General features: G+C 25.9%; 2 protein-coding genes and 1 long non-coding RNA gene across 3 annotated transcripts; 2 read left to right on the top strand and 1 right to left on the bottom strand.

Moving 5' to 3' along the window:
- The first annotated feature begins 353 nt into the window (after window positions 1-353).
- On the top strand, window positions 354-10,085 carry LOC132920412 (H(+)/Cl(-) exchange transporter 7-like). The gene is given in 18 exon segments (XM_060982797.1): window positions 354-697; window positions 1,319-1,423; window positions 4,080-4,278; window positions 4,356-4,465; window positions 4,542-4,685; window positions 5,160-5,337; window positions 5,397-5,528; window positions 5,607-5,772; window positions 6,866-7,004; window positions 7,215-7,289; window positions 7,291-7,309; window positions 7,383-7,552; window positions 7,659-7,829; window positions 7,927-8,139; window positions 8,206-8,370; window positions 9,386-9,469; window positions 9,553-9,633; window positions 9,705-10,085. Coding segments are annotated over 18 exon segments (2,280 nt in total). The 5' UTR covers window positions 354-670; the 3' UTR covers window positions 9,807-10,085.
- A 626-nt stretch (window positions 10,086-10,711) lies between these two features.
- On the bottom strand, window positions 10,712-12,067 carry LOC132920413 (transcription elongation factor S-II). The gene has a single exon (XM_060982798.1). The coding sequence runs from the start codon at window positions 11,815-11,817 to the stop codon at window positions 10,948-10,950; it is 870 nt and encodes a 289-aa protein (XP_060838781.1). The 5' UTR covers window positions 11,818-12,067; the 3' UTR covers window positions 10,712-10,947.
- A 5,593-nt stretch (window positions 12,068-17,660) lies between these two features.
- Window positions 17,661-20,908, top strand: LOC132921750 (uncharacterized). Its single transcript, XR_009660936.1, has 3 exons — window positions 17,661-17,838; window positions 20,210-20,325; window positions 20,740-20,908. It is a non-coding gene; the product is annotated as an uncharacterized LOC132921750 (long non-coding RNA).
- Window positions 20,909-20,961: the final 53 nt, after the last annotated feature.

Raw genomic sequence — 20,961 nt, 5'->3', positions numbered from 1 at the left:
AATTTTTTAGCGAGATATAGCATTTCATAATTGGGTGGTTTTCGGTTTTTATAATGTGCTACATCTCGTTTCGATCGTTCCTACCCCTCTAAATTACGTGCTTTCTACTATAATAGTAGGTACTTAAAGCTATTTTCAGATTATCTAGTTTTCATGGGTATTTGAGGATCTTCAATAAATTATTGACATAACCCATGGTCTGTGATAACATATACGTATTATCAAAGATTAAATGAAGCATAATATTGTCATAATAAGTGGTATTATCATAGAGTAGATAGATATTTAGTACCGTGGCCTTAGATTATACTGAATGCCAAGATAGTACTATAATCACAATAGTAAAATAATATATTATAGTAATATATTATATAATTATTAATTTAAATATTCAATACTCAGCACTCTAGAACATAGTTACCCAATGGAATTATCATGTATCAATAAAGTGCAAAATTATAATAAATTGTTTCGTACAATTAATGTTAAATACTTATACTTTATAAAAAATTGCTCTTGCTGTCTATAAGGTTGAAAGTTACCTAATTGAAAAATTATGTAATTTATTATTTTGGTTATTAAAATGAAATATTAAACTGTGAACTATTAGTTTATTAAATAGATATTTTGAGTATATTTTTAGCTATTTTGTTAATTATAAAGCAGTTAAATGAGCAGCAGCCAAAACCGTTTCACTGTAAGTATATTTAATCTGCTAATAAATTTTGGTTTCACTGAGAGAATTTTTATTTTTATTGTCTTATATTATTATTGTTGGTCATTTTATTTTCAAAATGAATCTATCTATTTTAATATAATCAATATATTTTGTTTCAACAATTTATTACAATTTAGTATCTTAAGGTATGATTATCATAAATGTATAACAATGAAAATTAATATTGTTCATTTATCTATCATGTTGTGTAATATATTGAAACACACTTTTATTACACATTTGCATAATAATTATTTCCAATTTAAACTTGGCACATCTTGTTTATGCTTTGTGATATAACAGTCTGAATCATTGGTCAATTGAGTCATCAGACATCAGTTATCTGTAATACACTAATACCATCTGTGCCAATACAGTTTTAAAGTAAAACAAGCATGTTTATTGCTTAAGGATTATGACTGTGAATATTGATATCATAGAACAAATTGTTGTTATTTAATTTAATTGTTCAGAAGTTTTCTCACTGTTTATGACAATTATATAGCATGATAGGTATCACTTATAAAACAATTTTTCATTTGTTTTTATTTTAATAATTCAGTTGTTTTAATATACATTTTTATTTAATGATTGAAATAGACTAAATACGGAACTATGTCTCATAATAAAAAGTTTGATTCATTTTCCGAGAAAGAAGATTCAGTGCCAATCGGATCATTAAATATTTTATCAGCAAAGTATGAGGTGAGTTATTATTAATATAATTATTTGTATATTATACTTGTAAAATACATAATGTGTATGCTTTTCCGTTTCATATAAAATTTAAAATTTAAAGAAAACATTAGGTATTAGATAACTAGAAATATCATTAAATTAAAATAAGTAAAAAGAAAACTATTTTATATTACAAGTTTTATGTAGAGATTATATTATAATTTATTAGTTACCTAGTTGATATGTATTGGTAACATTCATGTACAGACTTCTATACTAGATATACATAGAAGTCTGTGCATTTATGCTTTGATTTATTGATATGATAGATAGTCATGCAGAAAGATTTTATTAGGCGATGTCCAGAATTTTCTATATCTACCACCACTATCCTCTTATGATCAAATCAACAAATGCACTTATTTTATTTTTTTACTACTTATCCCAACTGAAAGTATTATTCAATTATAAATTAGTAACTGGATATTTTTGAATAGTTGAATAGGTCTACTTGATTTTAGTTTATTCAGTAATAGTAAAATAATTATTTTTCATTACTTCTTTTCAGGAGCGGGTTTTATCACTCACTAAGGGGGGGGAGGGGCTAATTATTGAGGTTCAAGGATTTACTTAGCTATACATAGATCAAGGCGGGCAGTTATATAATTTTACAGGGACCGCGCTGTGTGTCAGAGCCATTCAGAGCATTCAATTAATAAACAACCATATTATTCTTCTAAGACGATATTTTATAATAATTATTGTTAAATCATAATACTCGCTTTAAAAAAAAAGATAGCTTAGTCCCAAGGAGCGGGAGAGCTAATGCCCCCATAGCCATCCCCTTAAACCCGCCACTGCTACTTTTAATATTTCATTGCACTCAATTGTTTTCATTCAAACTATATAAATTGTATAAAAGATAAAACTCAAAAATAATAAAAATATCAAAATATCCATGTTACTAAAAATGTTAAGCCATAGAATCTGATAGTTGTAGACTATTGTATTTTTAATAAATAATAATAGATACAAAATATAGTACCCTTAGTGGCTAGAATTTAGAAGCTTAATATATCTCACTGTTTGTCAGTTAAATCATGGGCCATGGCTAGAAGTACATAGTACCTATTACCTTGAATCATACACATTAACCTATGTCCTATACTTTAAGATATTGAATGATAAATTAAATATAATAGATTTTTATTAGTTATTAGTTTGGTACTCGTCTAATATGTTACCTACCGTAAAATAATATCTACCAAAAAACTGTATACGTGTAGTATACTACATACCGACAATAGGCTACCGTAGTTATTTTTATTTTATTTCATTTTATTGTGGAAGTACATTTGATTCATTACGATAAATGTAGATGAAAATTTATCAGGTGATGCTGACGTTATTGATGATGATCATTCAACTCAAAAAAATTACGGTACTCGCATTTGAAGTCCGTGTATTTTTGGTATGTGTTGTAAAATGTTAATGGGGTTGTAGAACAAAGATTTTTTGAAGTGGAAAAAATAGATAAGGCAACTTTATTACCAATAATACAAAATAAAATAGAACTAGGATCAATTATTTATTCAGATCAATGGCGAGCATATAGTACCTTAATTCTTAAAAGATATAGGTTATCATCATGAAACCTTCCTATTCAATTCCAAATCATTCCTAGTTTTTTGTTGATCCTACAATGGGCGCACAAACACAAATGATCGAGTATATAATATGGAGACATATCAAAACTAAATAGTAAATACGGAATTAAACCCCAAGGAGCAACATATTTGTAGACCTACAATTTAAAGAAGAATGGTGGAGCGGACCATTCATACGCAACACGACTTATTAGAAGATTTCTGGGATGATGTAAAAATAATATAAAATATATTGTAATAATATATAATGGCGTTTAGAAATATTATAAAGTACTTTATAATAATAAATTAATAAATTATTATTATTATTTTTTTTTTTTGGTAGGTATCATTTTACGGTAGGTAGCATATTGATATTAGACGAGTACCATTAGTTTATTACTTCAAACTCACTGATTTACAATCTTATACATCCGATCATCCTGAACTCAACTACCAATTTTAGTTGAGGAGTAAGACTCAAAAGCACAGGCTTTGCAATGGCATTTGTGGTGGGTACTATCAGTCTCTCCAAGTTGTGGATTAAAATAATTGTAAAGATAATTGTTGTTAAAATAGTTTATTTATTAAAGTCTAAAAAAATGTACATAAGTATGAGACATGACGGTGTTGATGACTATCAACAAAATTATGACAAAATTGAAAATGCTGTGCTACGGACTTACTTATTATATATTCCTCTTCTCCTATACCTTGAGGTCCACGATTTGGCTATGGCTTTGCTGTTGCACCTCCCAGAAAGCTAGGTTTTTGTAAAATATAATCATGTGGTAAATCGTTGTGATTACTAATTATGTGTGACATACCACTACATTTCTACATAAATATAAGTAGAAGATATTAGTCTAACCTATTTATTTATACATTGGATGTTATTAGTAAGCTATTGGGGTGAGGGGGGGGGGTTCCGGACCCCTGGACCTAATTATTTGAATAATGTGTACTGAATACCTATTTTAAAATTTAAAATTATTTAATTAGTATTAAATAATAATGACAAAATAATTTTTTTTTAGAGTTTAGATTATGAAATTGTTGAAAACTATGTTTATCGCGATGAAGAACGAAAAAAAGGTTACCCATTTGTAGTCAAGAAAAATTTTGTGAGATGGGTTATTTTCTTTTGGATTGGTGTAATCACTGCTACCGTTGGTATTATAATTGATTTATCAATAGAAACTATTGCAGATTTGAAATTTAGTCATGTCAAGAAATGTATCCTTTTATAATTTTATTTTATATTTTATATGATAAATTCTTTAAGTATTTTTCCTGAATTTTACATCTATTAGATATTGACAAATGTAATGAATCTGATTGTTTGTGGAGACCATATTTATTATTATTGGCTTACAATATTGTGCCAGTTTTAATTGGATCTACTTTAGTTGCTTATGTTGAAGTAAGTATGTTTAAAATAAATATTAGTATATTTATTATTATTTATAATTCAGGTTAATTTAATTCAATTTTTCTAGCCAGTTGCATTGGGATCTGGAATTCCTCAAGTGAAATGTTACCTCAATGGGATTAAAATACCAAGATTAGTTAGAATAAAAACTTTATTTATAAAAGTTATTGGTGTCATTACCACTGTTGTAGGTGGCATGTGTGGAGGAAAGGTAAATTATTAATTAATATAGTATTAATTTACTACTTAAGATTCTAAGCAAAGCAAGAAATGTTAAATTTTAAAAAGAAAGTTTAATTTTAGGTAGGAAAATATAAGCAATAAACATAATTTAAGAACTTGGGCCATTACACCAACATATTTTGTCTGTTTCCTACATTATGTAGTAACAAAGATATTCCATACATCCACATTTATGATTGTTTAGTTCAGTTAAGAGCAAAATGACCTATTATATGTTTTATAAAAAAAGACTTGCTTAATAGTTTTTTTTAATATTTTTATTTTTTATCAACATCATTGTGTTTTAATTTGACTAAATATCTCTTACTTTTAACCATTAATAACTTAAAATGTTAATTTTCAAATTAAATTTTAAATTTTAAATTTAAAACATAAAATATGATTAAAATTGCTAAATGTTTAGATAATTTTTATTAATTTTTATCAATTCAATTTTTTTTAGGAAGGTCCCATGATTCATGCTGGTGCAGTTGTAGCTGCTGGAATTTCCCAGGGGAAAAGTACCACATTTCATAAGGACTTTGGAGTTTTAAATTATTTCAGAGAGGACCATGAGAAAAGAGATTTTGTATCTGGAGGAGCTGCAGCTGGAGTTGCTGCTGCTTTTGGTTCACCAGTTGGTAAATATTTTATTAATATTATTATTATTTGTATTAAACAACTTATAAATTATTCTAAGGTGGCGTATTATTCAGTTTGGAAGAAGGAGCTAGTTTTTGGAATCAAGGGCTTACTTGGAGAATATTTTTTTCATCTATGATTTCAACATTTACACTAAATTTAGTTTTGAGTGCATATCATGGTCACCCTGGTAATATAATTGTTAATTATATAGTAAGAATAAAACATGGACATTTTTGAACATTTATTTAATTTTATCATGAAATAGGTGAATTAACATATTGGGGCTTATTGAATTTTGGCAAGTTTAGCGATTTTGCGTTATCTTATCAAATGTTTGAACTGCCAATCTTTATTTTTATGGGAATTATTGGTGGACTAACTGGAGCGCTATTTTGTCATCTTAATTATAAACTCACCGTATTTAGAATGAGGTAATTTATTGTTTGATTGTCTATATCATAATTTTTTAACTTATTGTATATAATTAAATGGTATTTCAATTAAAAAAAAAAAAATACTTTAATGGAAGTTATAATTATATAATTAAACTAAAACTAACCTATCTTTTTAATCCTAACACTTGTTTTCAGCAATTGGAATTTTTAGTGTTACTTTATTTATTTTTATCTTGTATTATATTTAATACAAATATACTTAATATATTTCAGTAATTAACAATACCCAAAACTTCAACTAATAATAATAACATTAATAATATATAACTAAAATATAGATCCATTAATAGAGTGTATAACATTATTTAATTAAAAATATTTTCCATAGAGTTTTATTTTTCATTTATGTAAAAAGGTACTCACTGTATTAAGAGTTTGATGTAGACTGCGATGATCATTGGTTGTCGCTGTCCGGTCAATATTGGTGTTGTGTAAAATGTGATGATAAGACACTTTACTAGATACAAAATTGAATGTATAATGCATATAGACTTAAGACTACGTTTCTTACAAACATATAACATAGTAAATAGTTTTATGAGCAAGGACCACTCAAGCTGTAGCCCAAGTTAAGCAACCAAATTTTTACACTATAAAGAGGAGATTTTGGACTGTGCAACATCATTTTTATATTTTTTTATATTAGAAATACAGAAAAAGTAATAAAGTTTAAAAAATAATGGATTTTGAAACAATAAGAATTTTTTTTGTATAAATGATATCAAAAAAAAAATAAAAATGATGTTTTCCTTTTTATAGTGTTTGTAAATATAATTGACTCAGTCTTCTGTTCTACCTCTCCCATGGTTGGGTAAGGTCGGAAAGTCTACCAAGTCTCCTTGTTTATGTCCCAAAGAGGTTGATAGAAATGAGCGTTGGCAGTACGCTGCAGTGTTTGTACTTTGTAATGTTGTAGACTACAATAAACATAAATGTATTCAATTAAATTAATATCAAGTCAATTATAGATGCATACAAAATATATATAAATATTGTTTTAATTATAATACTAATCATTATAAAACATTTAGGTAATACAAAATTGTATATATTTCATTTTATTTTTCAGACATTTGGTGGATCGCTGGAAGAAAGTCCTAGAAGCAGTCCTGGTTTGTTGTTTTACAGCAACTGTGGGAGTTTTGTTAATGTTATGGCAAAATGATTGTAAACCATTGGGCCTTGATCCAACAAAAAATCCTGTTCAGGTTATAATAATTTTATTTGTAATTTTAATATTAATTTATAGTGGATATTTTTGGGTATTTTTTATTAGTTAAACAGTCTTTTTTTGTTCTTATTTTATAAGAACCTTGCCAGTAAACAGAAATATTTAAACTGAAAATCAATTAAATTATATAATATGTTATTTATTATTATTATGAAAAATTGAGCATGAATATGTTTTCTGTATTTAGTTAAATTGTAACGATGGTGAGTTTAACTCTATGGCATCATTATGGCTTCAAGTTCCTGAAGCTTCAGTTAGATCGTTTTTTCCATGATCCGACAGGTAAATTATTTGTTTAATTATTTTTGAGACTTAAAATATTTTTTTATTTTAACTTTTGCTAAACATTTTTCAGAATCACTCGATGCAACTACATTAGTGTATTTTGCTATTTCTTTTTATTTACTTACAATTTGGACATACGGCTTAAGTGTTAGTGCTGGTCTGTTTATTCCATGCTTAGCTACAGGTGCAGCATGGGGACGACTTATTGGACTTGGAGTTCAGTGTATATTTCCAAATGTAGTAAGGCTTATCAATATTTTTTTGTCATTTATGTATATATATTATATTTCAATAATTTTTATATTTATTTATTTAATGATATACACAATACATAATTATATTTAAGGATGTTGGAAAATATGCATTGGTTGGTGCTGCATCCCAACTTGGTGGTGCTGTTCGTATGACCATTAGTCTTACGGTTATATTAATTGAAGCAACTGGCGATATAACATTTGGTTTACCACTTATGATTTGTCTTTTAACTGCAAAATGGATTGGTGATTATTTTACAGAGGTTAGATACTTAAGTAATTAAATAAATAATTTATTATTATTATAATTAAATATTTATTGGATTTAATGATTTTAATATTATTTTTATTATTTTTAAGAGTATTTATGATATTCACATACAATTGAGTGGAATACCATTAATGGCATGGGATCCTCCACCACTATCATCAAATATATATGCTAGTGAGGTCATGTCTTATCCAGTCATTGCATTTAGATCAAAAGAATCAGTAGGAAAAATTGTGGATACTTTAAAAAAATATACATACAATGGATTTCCAGTAGTTGATGACGTTTTTAGCACTGATTCAGTAAATTAAAAATTTATCATAAAAAAGTAGAATCATAGTTTCTTTTAAATGTACTTTGCATTTTAGGAAGGAGGTAACAATAAGCTTAATGGTCGTTTACGTGGATTGATACTTCGATCTCAACTTATTGTACTATTACAAAACAAAGTGTTCAATGAAGTTCCGGCAGCTTGGGATAATGTTTCTTTAACTACTTTCCGAAAAGATTACCCGAGATATTCAAATATAGATGTAAGTAAAATTTCTTTTATATTTTGATTGTAACATGCATTATAATTTTTATTTCCTCATTTATTACTCTTTAATTTATTTAAAAAAAACACTTATGATTGAAAATATTTTATCATTTAAACTTCACATTTGTTTATATATTATTATTATTATATAAGTAATATTTTAGAGTGGAATTATTCTAATACTTGAATAAGAGTCAGTAAATAAATTAGAATATATTTTTGTATATTTAAGGGTTGTTGGTGACTATTTTTTTATACTGAAATTCTTATACAGACTAAGTGTAAAATAATTCATTTGAGTTTAATAAAATATAGCTATGGGATTGCTTTTTGGTTATTGTATGTCCGGTAGCCAACATAGATAAATCTTGATTCTGTTTTCATACTCTGAAATATTATTATAGAATTTAATTTAGGTTGTTCATTATAGACACACATACTGCAAATAATGAATATAGTTGTTAGCTGCTGTAATAAATAAACTATTACAACTCTGCAATAATTATTTTATAAAACGATGGATAATGAATGTAGATAATGTAAAAGTTAAAAGTATAAATGTATTCATTAAGGGTTAATGATACATTAATTTAACAATATCAATTATTATTTTAATAAATATAGTTATTACTTTTATTTTTTGACACCATAGAATTTCATATAACTAGGAATTAAATATATTACTATTTTTAAATATTAGTTAATGAGTGTTTTTTTAATTTATTAGGTGATCGCTATAAAGATTTAATATTTTGATAATGCTTCTGATCAAATGTATAAAATGAATTATTAAATTTATAATTTATCTACGTATGTCAAAGTAAATAGTAAAGAGTTTGAAGTTTGGTAATAGAATTGAAATTTCAGCCAGTAGCCAATTGGTAGCCACTGGAATATGATAATTAAAAGGTTCATAGGTACTAGGTAGTAGATACTATGCATTGTCATGAACGCTTTTCGGTACAACATTAAAATTATTAATTAACAGAAAGTATTATATTTTTATTTAGAATATAAACGTCTTGGACAGTGAAAGGCAATATACAGTTGATCTATTACGATTTATGAACCCATCTCCATATGTTGTACAAGATGTAAGTACATACAATTTTAAATTAAATGTTCAGTTTATCTTTATTACATATAAACTAAAATATTGAACTATTTATTTATTTAGATGGCATCATTACCAAGGATTTTCCGGCTTTTTAGAGCAATGGGTCTTAGACATATTGTTGTCGTTAATGATTCAAATGAGGTATTTATTACACAGATAATTACTTAGGTAAGATAATATAACTGATGATTTTTATATTCAATTTATTTCAGGTAACTGGTGTTGTGACCCGTAAAGATCTTACCCGTTATAGAGTATGGAAACATAGAGGTGCTATTGGTGTCGAAGAACTGAAAGTGTCTGCAAAATTGTGATAACTTTTCTTACAGTAAAATTAACCTAATAATATATATTCTAATAATTTAGAACTTTTCGTTCATTATTGTATATTAATTATTATATTTTATCAAACTTGTTTGACATTCTATATTTTATTTTTTTAACAAATGTCAATTTATTTAAATTTTTATATAAACCAGTGGTTCTCAAACTGCAAAAGACCGTGAGGTAGTAGTACGGAATATTAATATTATTATTTTGTGTTCTATGTATGTTAATATTAAATATAAATAAATTATTTTTATATATTTTAATTGTTACAAATGTATTGCAATTTTGAATAGTTATATAGTCATTAGAGATACATGACTGATTCTCCGTACAAGTCAAAAAAAGTTTGTGAATCTCAGGAATAAAATAATATATATAAAAAGTATAAGTTTATTTTGAAAGTGAATTACTAGCCAATGCAATTTTTTCTTTATTATTATTAGTTATAAATTATAATATTTATATATATATATTGGCAATAACATGAAATTATTATGAATAATTATATTATAAGTTTTTAAGTAATAATTAATTTTCAATGTTTCAGAAAATAAAAAGATTTTTACTGAATACATTTCAATATTTTAGGTAGTATGCAAAATACAGTACATTTAAACTTATAAAAAATAAATTAAAAAATCATTATAATAAGAGCTTAACATAATTCATTATATACGATATACATATACATATACATTATTATTTTAAATTGCTAATTTGAAGTAAGATCAAAATTATATGTTTCATTTTAAATAATTTATTAAAATTTATCACGAATAGGCATTAATTATATAATCAGTGTAAAGCTTTTTATACACTCAACCAATTTTGACTAAAAATATTTATGGTTATTGTATTCTTAAGTTATAAAAATATAAAAATTTTAAAGTCACACTCAATAATATAAATTTATTTATGTATTAAATATAAGTCATAGGTACATAAAACCGATCTCACAAATGAGTTTTCTTTAAATACTAAAAAAAGTTCTATTAGTGAATAATGAATTTGTAGGCATATAAACTTCAATTTTTTTTTTTTAAAGTAAAAAATGAAGAAAAAATACAATTATTATACATATTAGGTGCTCCAACAAAACCTAAATTAAATATTTCTATAATTAATCTAACAAAATTTCCATCTGTTACCACATTCATTGCACATAACAAAGGTTGTCATTGGTTCATCGGCACTTCTTGTCTGGATTTGGTTGTAAGTACAATTTCGTTTCTTACATTTACCACATTTCAATAAATCAGTTGAAGTTCCCTGTACAGTCGCCAATTGAGCATCATCTATAGATTCTTTGATGAGTCTATTTCTCAATGTTTTCATCTCGTTACTGGCCATCTCTTCAGCAGTCATTTTAGCTAATTGAGCAGGAGTAATAGCTCCAGCAATGAAATTGCTTCTTAGTTGTGGGTTTTTAGCATCTCTTAGATTTGAGTATCTACTTCTTACTCTGTTTTTGTAACGAGCATCAGTGTTTTTAAACTCAGAATAAATAGCATCTTCTAGTTCATCAGCCAGTTCTTCAATCGAGGCACAACCTCCAAGTTCATCGTCTTCAGTTTTCAATGCAGTGATTAATAAATCACGACATTTAAGACGAATCGCATCTGTTGTCGATGGTGTTGGAAATACTACTGGTTTTGGCGTATCTTTCTTTGAATCTATTTTTTGCTCCCTTTCCTCTGATTTTTTGCGCTCTTTTTTATCTTTCTTTGGTTCTTGAGGCACAGACTTGTCACCACTTAATAATTTTTTCCAATTTTTAATCAATGCTTTTGAAAACGTAATTACTTCTTCATCTTTGCAGCTTTTTCGGAATGAATTGACAGTCATTCCTACTCGAGTCTTGGTAAGTATGTCCAGTGTGATCGGCAGTTCTTTAAGAGCTTTCAATAAATCAAGGGCTTGGCTTTGATCAGCATTTTCATCAGACATGTTTTGTAATTTGTTTTGAATTTTAATTATATCTTTTTCAACCGACATTGTGAAGATGAAATTGGTAATCAAACAGTGTTCATTAACAAGTAACCTTACCAAACTTCGATGTCTGAAAAGTCGATTTAATACCGTGCGTGCTTAAAAAATAGTGTGGGTATTATACGTAATATTGTAGACACACGTTACAAACTAAAGGAAATATAATATAAGATTATAAACAAACACGGCGGCGGCGTGTACCCTCCAAAACAATTATTATTAAAATGAAGAATGAAACTTGAAATAGAAAAAAAAAATTGTTTGATGATAAAAATTGGACGCAAGCAGGTATTTCGTAAACAGTGATACCAACATACGAGAGATCACCAAAGCATGCACTGTATCAAACGGTGAACAGTCACATAGATCCCTCGACAGCTAGATCCCGGTGACTAACTGACGCAAGAGGATACAATTGATGGGGGATTAAAATAATCATAAGGATTTTACAAATTAATTAATTTTATAATTAGTATTATTAATTTTTAATTATCAATGTATTTAAATGCTTTTACGTTATTACATCGTAGTAACACTAGTATAACAGTTGTTATCTAGCATAAACCATATGATTTTTGTTTAATAGACAATTAAAAAAAATTTTCTATTATTATAACCTAATGTTTTAATAATACACGCATAAATTATTTCATAAATAAAGCTTTCATAATGTTCGGTTTTGTTTATACATCTAATAAAAAATTAAAATTTAGTAACTGAAGTTACTGAACATTTCACTTCTCAGTTAAAATAGCCATAACTCATGTCTGGTCATCATCTTATGTCTTTTTTATATTAATCAGAAACCTATATAACTATTAGTACAACTATATAACTAGCTATAGCTACTATTATATTATTATTATTGCTTAAAAGTTTTAACTTTATTCATATTCTCACTCCCAGTCTCAGAGGTTATTCGTAAGTCCAGTGGCGCCGATCTATATTTCATGTTAGGGAAAAAAAATGCTGGTGTTAGACCCACCTACTAAAAAAATGTTTAGTTAGTTACGATAAAATGGTACTATATTTATTTCTAACTATATAGGTACATACAAGATACTGCATAACAAACTATTTTTGATTATCACCCACTCACCCATAAATATTTCTGGTGAATTTTCCCCAGTTCATACCCGTGTTCGGCGCTACTGTTAGTACATATACCAAATTTGAATATTGACAAAACTGTATATTTTAACGAAAAATAACGATTATATAGGTATAATTATCTATTTTGTTTTAAGTTATTACAAAAATATTATTTAAAGACACCAATTCGTGTATTATTATTTAACACTAACAGAGAAGTATTCAAAATATTATGTAGATTAGTTTTAAGCTGTTTATGCCATAAATTTATTAACACCTGCAGTGGCGGCTCGTCATGGGTCTTTGAGATGGCGGACTTACCATAAAAAAAGGTAGTAAAGCAATAAAAAAGTTTGAAGAAAATTGTAGTACCTATAATTTAATATTTTTGTCTATTTGGAAAATAATTATGATAGTTTTCGATATTAATATTGATTATTGATAATATTATAATATTTTTACATTAATAATGAGAAGACGAGTGTCATTCAATAATAATACGGGCGAAAAATATCGATAACAACAACTAATTACTAATTTATGCGATGCCAATGGCAGAAACTTTGAATGAGTCTATTGAGTCTAGTCTCAATGTCCTGAACAACATCAATACAATCTACCCCGCCCTCCGCCATGTCATGCATATAAAATTTGTATAAGTACACAATTGAGTCTCTCGAACGGCAGACTCCCGAATAAATTTAAATGTCTGGCTAATAATAATATTACAACATAATAATACAGTATATAATCTATGGATATGGATCTATATCATATTAATATATTATCTATGGTAATCATCAATCTTCGCTATTCGTCGGAGACGATTGACGGTTATAATAACTTTAACGGAGAAAAAATAGACGTACAAATGGTTAAACCGTACTTTAATATATATAACATTTTACACGCATATGCCGTTCTGTTCAGCTTATTTTTATGAAATATCTCAATATCTGCAATTCGAAACGTGGTAAAGACGGACGAGGAAAGGTGTTCCTGCGTCGGCGATGTGGTTACTGAACATGTGGACATCAAATATGACACAACTAAGTTTCACAAAAAAAAATCGATGTTTACGTGAGTTTGATTTTCTATAATTTTAGAGCTTTAATTTACTTTTTTAGACATAAAATAAATACATACTTATTGCACCGGACAATCTGCTACACGCCGGGTGACGTATACGTATGCATATATTTTATTCCCGAACGCACGGTGCATAAAATACGTGAGACCAAAAATACATAATCGTCATATTAATATATTACCGGACCCATTTTATAAAATAATTTATATTTATATTAATTGTATGAAAAGCATTTTTCATTTTTAACTGGCCGAGTACTTGACTAATATAAGTTTTTTTTATCCCTAACAAAAATAAAAAGTTTTCTGAAAAGACGCATTAATATTTTTTTATAATTGTCTGAATTTTGAATTTTTATGACATTATTAGATATTCATTTCATATTTCTGTGATAACTATTTCTGCTCAACCGATTTTTGTTTTTTTTGTAGTAATTTAAAAACGAATAACTGTAGTTATTTGAAAATTTCACCAAATGTTAATGTTTGCAATTCTTATACATATTATAATTTTCAAAATATTTTGACTATACACTTATAGGATAAAATAACAATAGCATAATACCATAAATAGATGCATTTATTAAATATATATATATATATTAATATCGCAAATTATCTGAACATATTAACATTAGAACCTATATAAATAGTATGAGTAGATATGTATTATTCCTAAACAGGACGGTACCGAAACGGGAATGATATAGTCACATGTGTATATAACGAGTCAAATGTGAATAACTACTTGTATTTAGAAATTAATTTTATTGATTTTGTAAGTCCTTCTTTATTAGACGTAGATCATAATCTATTAACTATTTAGTATGTAATATTAATTGAATGATTCAACTTTTAAATATTTTTAAAATTATTAATCATTTAGTACAGCCCACCCGTAAACTGCTGTATAGCTACTATAGTAGGTGACTACAATACTACATGTAGACTAGGTTAAGTATGTCACTATAACGAATTTGTATAATTTGAATCCAATTTTCAATGTATATTGCATTAATACATTGTGTACAATGTAAAATTATGCTGGTCGAAGATGGTCTTATTTGTTGGTGAGAAATTTTACCAAACAACTATTGAAATAATAAAATTATAATTTAAAAAAAAATTCAGGATATACAATTATTATGGTTTTACGTATGAAATTAATTAGATACCAAAAGTTTCGTATGCAAGACAGCTGAAATATAAAAATGAATCCTATAATATCACAAAGAGTTCTATAAAAAAAAACATATGATCTATCATATTATTATAATATTTGTCATCCATGGCAAACATCAATCGTCGTCATTTGTAGGAGACGATTAACCATTCTAATATTTTATTGAACAGTCGTCAAACAACAGCCTTCAGTACATGACAAGTGCTCTCATTTTCATAAAAAATTTCAATAATTTCATTCTGAAGCGCAAAGAAGACGAATGAAGAAATAAGAGCTAGCTGTTTCTTCGGTGGCTGATGTACACGTTTGAACTTTAATATGGCACAGCTTGATTTCGTCGAAAAGCGTCGAAGGATACTTACGTAGGTTAATTTTCTTATAATTTTAGGGTAGTAATAAATTAGTTTTTATACTTTAAATAAATATTTATTGACTTGTACAAGCTGCCACCCCGATTACTTAGACCTATATTCTATTTCCGATAGTTGGCAACCGGCGGGTTATTGTATACGACCCGTTTTAAATTCTTAAACGATGAAATCTTTTTTTTAATATTTTATTATTTTAAAGTTCTAGATAATATTTTTTTTCATAGTAAATTATTTAAGAATATAAAATTTTTATTTTTGTCTGGTCCGCAAACTGTTTTTAATTTGTGAATATGGCATGAGTGTTCTAAAAGGTTAAAGATAAAAAATAGCCAAGAATAAAATAAATTCGTCAATATTACCTTGGATCCTGGACGTAGCAATGAATCTATATTGATTTTAAATTTATTTAGTTTTTTTTTATCTGTTATGAATTCTTGTAGCAAATATGATATATTTAGTACTTTGAGTGGTTCATAGTAAAATAACATAAACAATTTTAGATCTTGTCATAATATCGAAAAAACTGGAATCATTACGCTATTACTTGTATAATTTCGACAAAATTAATTAATTTAATAAGTTTTAGTTCAAAAATTCTAATCATAGAAGATAGAATGTTGAAAATTTTACCAACTGTCTACATTATGATTTCCTATACATTGTATAATTATAAAAACAATTTTAACAATTTTAAATAATTAATTTTTTTTTTAAGCCGATAAAAATTATTGATAACAAATATGATTTAAAATTTAATACAGTGTTCCTCATCAGTCACTAAATTACTGCAATAAAAAATGTATAGTCATGATATTATATTTTTTTAAACGTTTAAAATCAAAATTTTGTCTAAATTTATACAATTTTCAAATTATTTTTTCATGAGATATTTATATAATATTGTCTTTTTATATACAAATTTGATATAGTAGTTCTCATTAGTTCTTTTAAATATAACAAATATAAAAGGTTTACTGGAAAGTCACATTATTTTTTACGACTGAAGTTCAATATTTTATGACTTATTGTGTATTAATTTTTCATCCCCAAAAAAAACTATTTCTTGTAAAACGATTTTTATATTGTGTTATAGACTATAATACTATACATAGTTTAAAAACAAATAATCTTATACACCGATAACTTAGTCTTAATTAATTTTTTATGAGAGTATTTCTTATTTATGTTATTATTTTAAAAATATTTTCAAACTATATATATATAAAGAATGTTCTGTATTTTTTTATTATTGCAAATTTTTAAAATTTTTAAAATGTTCAAATTATTTTTTTCATTAGTATTCATATAAATATTTTCTTTTTATATCTACAATTTTAAAATGTTTTATAAAAATTCTCATTAGTTTTTTTAATGCAAAAACAAAAATAAAATGGTCACTGGAAACTTATATTATGACTGTTTGAAGTTCAATATTATATAATTTATATATAAATTAATAAAATATGCGTCTACATCGATTACATCATCCGGGTAGCGGATTTTTCATAAAAATGAATATATTTTATTTTAAGTTTAAAAAGTAAATTGATTAACTAAAGCATTGACTAGTGACTAGGTACTATTTGTTTCAAGAAACCACAATAAACGAAATCTATGAATTTTTTCTATTATGATAGGTGCCTTCAGACACAATATCTACAGACAGAGGTAATTGCATCTAATGTAATAGATAAGTAAGATTAAGTTAAAACACTGCGCGTGATTAGAATCAAAATAATGCAGAAATAATAACTTAGAAACATAACGATATTGATCATAATTCTTTTTTTTTAATACTTAAAAATATAATTATTTTTATTTAGTTCACTATTTTCACAGATTAAATTAAATAATTTGTTATCATCTTCATTAGAATAAAATATTAATACTTTGCAATATCTATAAAGATTTGGTCTAGTTTATATGTTTCAATTTTACGTATGTCAAAGAGCTAAAATATAATAATAAATCCTATAAAATCACAAAGAGTACTATAAAAAAAAAAATTATAATATTTATCATCCGACATCCATGGCAAACGACAATCGTTGTCATTTGTAGAAAACGATTAACAATTCCAATAATTTTATTGAACAGTCGTCAAACAATAGCCTTCAGTACATCACAAGTACTCTCATTTTCATAAAATATTTCAATAATTCCATTCCGAAACGTAAAGAAGACGAATGAAGAAATAAACTACCTATATAGCTATTTCTTCGGTGACGGTGCACGTTTGAACTTTAATATGGCACAGCTTTATTTCGTCGAAAAGCGTCGAAGGATACTTACGTAGGTTAATTTTCTTATAATTTTAGGGTAGTAATAAATTAGTTTTTATACTTTAAATAAATATTTATTGACTTGTACAAGCTGCCACCCCGATTACTTAGACCTATATTCTATTTCCGATAGTCGGCAACCGGCGGGTTATTGTATACGACCCGTTTTAAATTCTTAAACGATGAAATCTTTTTTTTAATATTTTATTATTTTAAAGTTCTAGATAATAATTTTTTTCATAGTAAATAATATAAGAATATAAAATTTTTATTTTTGTCTGATCCGCAAACTGTTTTTAATTTGTGAATATGGCATGATAGTTCTAAAAGGTTAAAGTTAAAAAATAGCTAAGAATAAAATAAATTCGTCAATTATACCTTGGATTCTGGACGTAGCAATGAATCTATATTGATTTTAAATTTATTTAGTTTTTTTTTATCTGTTATGAATTCTTGTAGCAAATATGATATATTTAGTACTTTGGGTGGTTAATAGTAAAATAACATAAACAATTTTAGATCTTGTCATAATATCGAAAAAACTGAAATCATTACGCTATATACTTGTATAATTTCGACAAAATTAATTAATTTAATAAGTTTTAGTTCAAAAATTCTAATCATAGAAGATAGAATGTTGAAAATTTTACCAACTGTCTACATTATGATTTCCTATACATTGTATAATTATAAAAACATTTTAACAATTTTAAATAATTAAATTTTTTTTTTTAAGCCGATAAAAATCAGTGATAGCAAATATGATTTAAAATTTAATACAATGTTCCTCATCAGTCACTAAATTACTGCAATAAAAAATGTATAGTCACGATATTATATTTTTATAAACGTTTAAAATCAAAATGTTGACAAATTTTGTCTAAATCTATACAATTTTCAAATTATTTTTTCATCAGATATTTATATAATATTGTCTTTTTATATACAAATTTAATATACTAATTCTCTAATTCTCACTAGTTTTTTTAACCTAAAACAAAAATAATATGTTTACTGAAAAGTCACATTATTTTTTATGACTATTTGAAGTTTAGTATTATACCTATAACTTATTAAATGTTTATTATACACCCACCCTAAAAATAAATATTTTTTCTCAAATAATTTTTATATTTTGTTATAGTTCAAAAACGAATAATCTTAGATACTTAAAACTTTAATTAGTTTAATTAAATTCTTATGAGAGTATTTCTTACAAATAGTATTTTTTCAAAATATTTTGAAATTATGTATATTTACGATATTTTGTTATTATTTAAAACATTATTTGTAGGGACATAAAAGTTTTTTTTACATGTTATACTATACGGACACAATGACATTTTTGACATACGTATAGATTAATCTTAAGATATTATTTATTCAAATTATTTTACGAAAGGGTTGTACCTATTAACTCAAAAGTATATAACAAAAATATAATACGGTATAAATTATATTTATTATTTATACAATATTATAATAATAATTATGATAAATGCAATGTTTTCGGAAAAAATGTAGCTTGTCAAACTTTACACAAAAAAAAATAAAATAAAATACTTAGCAATATCAATCAACATATAATATTATAAGTCATAATACATCAAAATTATACTTATTAATGAAGGTTGACTGACTGTTTCTTTCAAATTCAAATTTCACACACTAATTACAGTAATAAACTTAATCACTAATGTATAAACCAACACTGTAATATAATTACTTCTTTATCTTTAATTTAATGTAATTTTTGATTATTTTGTAAAATGGTACTGAAAATTGAATTCCTCAAAGCATTGACTAGGTACTATTTGTTACATGAAACCATAATAAAGGAAATGTATGAATTTGTTTCTATTATGATAGGTGTCTTCAGATATATATATGTAACATGTAAGTTTACATGTAAGAATTTACATGCGTGATTAAAACCAAAAGAATGCAGAAATAATAACTCAGAAACATAACGATATTAATCATAATTCTTTTTTTTAAATATATATAATAATATAATTATTTTTGTTTAGTTTACTATTTTTATAGATTAAATTAAATAATTTGTAATCATTTTCATTAGAATAAAATATTAATACTTTGCAATATCTATAAAGATTTGGTCTATAGTTTAAATGTTTCAATTTTACGTTCATATGTCAAATGACTCAAATAGCTAAAATAGAAAAAAAGATCGTATAATATCACAAAGAGTTCTATAAAAAAAAAACCATAGATTTATATAATATTCGTCATCTGTGGTATACGACAATCGATGACATTCGTCGAAGACGATTAACAATTCTATAATAGTCTTAATGAACAGTACTGAAGTACATGACAAGTACTCTCATTTTAATTTCGTGCTGTTTATTCTCATTTAGAATCACGATTGAAGATCGATATGAAGAAAATTTGCAGTTTCTTCGGCGGCGGTGCACTACTCCGTATAGTCTGAAGATTGACACAACTCGGTTTCACGGGAACAGTCGACGCTTAAGTAAGTTTTTTTTTATTTTCTTTTTTGGGATTAAAATTATTTTTTAAACTTAAAATAAAATATACAAATTTATGTGAACAATCCGCGCTAGTCGGACGATGTAATTGATGTAGACGCATATTTTATTCTCCAGGGTCTAATGAAAAAATAGTACACAATGCCTACTTATTTTACTCATTAGTTATAGTAGAAAAAAATTGTGAGAAATAACAACCATGTATTATTCGCGATTATATTATATTAGAATAGTAGTAGAATAGTACACCTTAGATCCTGGACGTGGACGTAGCGAAAAATGTATAATGATCTTACAATTATGTAGTTTACTTTTTGTTTGTCATAAATTCTTGTAGCAAATATGGATCAATTTGTTACTTTGGGTGGTAAATAGTAAAATAAAACAAAAAATTTCAGATCTTGCCATAATATCGGAAAAACAAAAAAAGTGAAATAATTACGCTATAACCCGGAGGACGATTGGCAGTATCATTAAGAAGCTCATCTGAATAACACAAATAAGTGTCGCAAGGCTGTGTTTGTTTAATAATATAATTTTTTGAACAGTAGTACAGTATATTATGAATATTTACTTAAATTATATTTAATTTTTATGGTTTTTTTTTCAGATAATATACT

The sequence above is a fragment of the Rhopalosiphum padi genome, chromosome 2 (assembly GCF_020882245.1).
Source record: "Rhopalosiphum padi isolate XX-2018 chromosome 2, ASM2088224v1, whole genome shotgun sequence".
NCBI classification, from domain to species: domain Eukaryota; kingdom Metazoa; phylum Arthropoda; class Insecta; order Hemiptera; family Aphididae; genus Rhopalosiphum; species Rhopalosiphum padi.
Note: the sequence above shows the minus strand (reverse complement) of the source record. Positions and strands in the feature narration are given on the sequence as shown.